General features: G+C 36.5%; 1 protein-coding gene across 1 annotated transcript in view; it reads right to left on the reverse strand.

Annotated features, from left to right (window-relative positions):
- CCNI (cyclin I) overlaps positions 1-3,762 on the reverse strand; it is a 49,252-nt gene that overhangs the window by 2,700 nt on the left and 42,790 nt on the right. The window contains exons 3-5 of the mRNA XM_042782074.1: positions 2,875-2,949; positions 2,592-2,732; positions 2,065-2,295 (exon numbers count right to left, since the gene is read on the reverse strand). Of these exons, the coding sequence (XP_042638008.1) occupies positions 2,065-2,295; positions 2,592-2,732; positions 2,875-2,949 (447 nt within the window). The remainder of the gene's footprint in view (positions 1-2,064; positions 2,296-2,591; positions 2,733-2,874; positions 2,950-3,762) is intronic.

Consider the following 3,762-nt stretch of genomic DNA (forward strand, 5'->3'; position numbering starts at 1 on the left):
GAAGGGCAGCTAGGGGCCATAGTCTCAGTGGTTCCACCAGGCTCTATCGGACCAGCAAACCTGGTCCCCACCTTTTTTATTTACCTCCAAATGATTTTGAGTTTAGTTCCACATTGTTCTCCTCTCTATCAAGGATCCCCTTCCAAGTAGATGACAGTGATAGCCGGGCACCATCTAGTTCTTCTGGTCTCATAGTTGTAAAGGCTGCAGATCGGATGGTGTACCAGTTGCTAGGACTAATTGTTTTTTAATACTTTTAAGAGGCTTCTGCAGCACATTTGCCCAATGAAGTATGTTGTTTGATTGCTTGACTACTGCTTCCTTGAGTGTGGACTGTGGATCTAAGTAAAATGAAATCCCTGATAATTCAATCTTTTCTCTGTTCACCATGATTTGCCTACTGGTCCAATTTTGAGGATTTCTGTTTTCTTTATGTTGAGGTATAAATCCATACTGAAGCTGTAGTCTTTGATTTTCTTCAGTAAGTGCTTCAAGTCCTCTTTGCTTTCAGCAAGCAAGGTTGTGCCTGTCACCTGTTTATCAAGACTGCTAATGAGTCTTATTCCAGTTCTGATACCATACTCTTTATATAATACAGCTTCTCTGATATGTGCTTAGTATACAGATTGAGTAAGTATGGTGAAAAGGCACAACCCTGATGCACATCTTTCCTGATTTTAAACCACACAATATCCCTTTGTTCTGTTAGAAGACTGCCTCTTGGTCTATGTACAGGTTCTGCATGAGCACAATTAAGTGTTCTGGAATTCCCATTCTTCTCAATGCTATCCGTAATTTGTTATGATCCACATAGTTGAATGTCTTGCACAGTCAATAAAACACAAACTATGACTTGAAATTCTCAAAAGCTGAGAGGGAGGATTGAAATACTTTTTAAATGTCTACTAATTTTCATAATTCACACATCTACAACATTATCAGTTATAATTACCTAACATAAAACCAAATTCAAGTATTATTCTTTTTGTTTTTCTTTTACAGTATTCTTTTCCAAGTTTTATTAGTTTAATAGCTACAGTTATTTTTGTAACACTGTATGCTTTTATTTTTTTTCTTTTTTCTATTGGGCTTTGGGTGCAAATTAACAATACAAAATTTTTTTTACATTCAACAGTTCATGTGCATTTGATTTCATGCCCCAATTACCACCCCCAACCATAATACAACTCTCCTCTTCTCCTACCCCTGTGACAATCCCCCCACCTTTCCCTCCATGTGACTGCTGCCTCTCTGGTGCTCCATGGCCAACTGCTCTAAGGGATGTATCTCCCTGGAGTAGGTGGATGCACCACCTGGGTTGGGTGTTCTGCATGTAAGTCTTTCTACTGTTAGGCTGAGAGCTGATCCCTGGGAGTGAGTCCAATTCTAGGCCTGACGGGTAGGTAACCTCGGGCCATAGTCTTGGGGGTTCCACTAAAGTAGTATGCTTTTAATCTCAGAGTCTTACAATCTTTTCTCTAAAATCCAACTAAATAAATCAGAGTTACTAATAGCTAAATGAAAATAAGCAGAGCAATATAAAGGAAAAGTTCCTAAGTCTTTTCTGGACTCATGTGGCAGAGGAGTACGGTTTGCAGCATGTCTCGTATCAATCAGTTCTTATTTGGTGACATATATAGAACTAGTAAGGGTTCTCTCAAAGTAGTTGCAAAGCACCACATTTTCTAGCCAACCATAAATCATTTGCTTTTCTAACAAGCAACTTCTTGTAAATTGTGTTTGACTTGACTTTTATAAAATGAGTAAAGTATAGAAGTACTATAAAAAAACTCACAGACGTAGCTAGGAAGTTTCTTTGAAACAAACTAAAAGAGAATTACTGAGAATTTTACTAATTTTTCAAAATTCAAGAAATTACTATTTAAGCCTCACAAGAGAATACTTAACCCACACACTTAAAATGTATAATACTTTACTCTTTTCTCCCCTTAAGAATGATTTGCCATTACAAGACTGGAAATAGTTCTTATTTTATAACTAACTCATGTATTGCAATAAGAGATAAACTTAAAATGAACATTATTTAATTAGACTGAGACCAACCTGTGCTTTTTGAAGCAATTCAATTGTAAGAGGAAGCCAATCAGGAATAAGTTTCTCCATTTCCAAACTAACCATGGCCAGAGCAAGCATGGATCCTTTGAATTGCAGAAGTTGGTTGCAGGCCATACAGTGGAGGAGTTGCTTGGTAAGGATTGCCAAATGTTGAGATGGGCTCAGTTTGGGCAAACTGAAGAGTAACTGAGGCCTAATTGACACTGCAATGGCATGGAACTGAAAACCACAGAAACAGTTTTGCTTAAATGTCTGGGTAAATTACGTACAGAAACTAATATAACCTTCATGTATTACTCAATTTCTAAATCTGTAATTTAGCGATCTGACACCCTAAATTCCAATTGTTCCCTGGCTATCATTCAAAATTGACTCAATACCACCAAACAACAATTTCAATAATTTTCCTTTTTCTAAATAACAGGGCAAAACAAATGAGCAGTATTCCACTTTTTAAGTTACTGAAACATCACTATATATTCAAATAAAAACTTGAAGACTTCGGGTGTATTTACAATGTGCAGAAAATCCAAGGGTGTGGCCGTGTGAAGGTCCCAATTCAATTTATCCAGAATAATCCTCTCCATTCTCAGAATTTCAGATGAAGAGCAGCCACAGAAACTGTCTCTTGCCAACACCTTCAGTACTGGAATTCTCTATTCAAAGGGAAAGCAGGAAGAAAAGGACAGAAAGATAAACCTATTTTCAATTTCTGTTTTCACAAACAGAAAGCAGGCTAATAAACTGAGAAAAATTTTCAAAAAAGTTACATAATTAATCTTTAAAGGAAAATATTACCTCATCTTCCTCAACAGTCTTGGCAGCTAAGAAAAAACAGCTGATTGCAATGCAACTCAAGTATTTTGGGTGGGCCTAAAATTTTGAAGAGGAAAAGAGCAACTTTAGTTTTTAAAAATATTTAGTTTATATATTTAAAAAATTAGATATTCAGATGAGATAAGTATGCACATAATTCTAGAGAACTTGATTGATCTGATTCTGCCCCCAATGGTTTCCAGATCAGAGCTAACTTTTAACAACAGCGCCCCAGTCATATAATGCTCTATGGAGATAAGCTCATTATACTGCTGGAGTTTTAACCAAAGCCAGTTAGCTAAAGTTCAGTTTCTATCCAGCAGAGAAGAGTTTGATCTCAGAAGATAATTTTTTAAATAAGTACTATGCCCTGGTGGCTCAGTGACTGCTAACCAGAAGGTTGGTGGTTCAAACTCACCAGCCGCTCAGAGGAAGGAAGATGTGGCAAACTACTTCCGTAAAGATTTACCTCCTCAGAAACCCAACGGCAGTCGCTATGAGTCAGAATGGTCTCGATAGCAATGAGTTTGGTTTGTTTTGGTTTATCGCCTAAATAAGATATGTATTTAATTACGTGTGTGTGTGTGTGTGTGTGTGTGTATGTTTATGGTTTTTTTTTTTAAGCTAGTTTCATTCCCTTGACTGTTGATAAAATATCAGTGAGATATTAGATATTAGGAGAATTAAAGAGAATATTAAAAGGAGACTATTAGCATATTTCAAAAAGCTTACACAAAATTAGAGGAGGCTAAATTCTTACCGTGGAACCTGAATATAGTTTTTTTAAATTTCTCTGTTTTCTGTATTGGACACTTAATCATTAGATAATTTTTATTTGTTGTTGTTGTTATTTGCCATCGAGTCGGCCCC

The sequence above is a fragment of the Orycteropus afer genome, unplaced genomic scaffold, assembly GCF_000298275.1.
Source record: "Orycteropus afer afer isolate SDZICR_OR568_19922 unplaced genomic scaffold, OryAfe1.0 scaffold00235, whole genome shotgun sequence".
NCBI lineage: Eukaryota > Metazoa > Chordata > Mammalia > Tubulidentata > Orycteropodidae > Orycteropus > Orycteropus afer.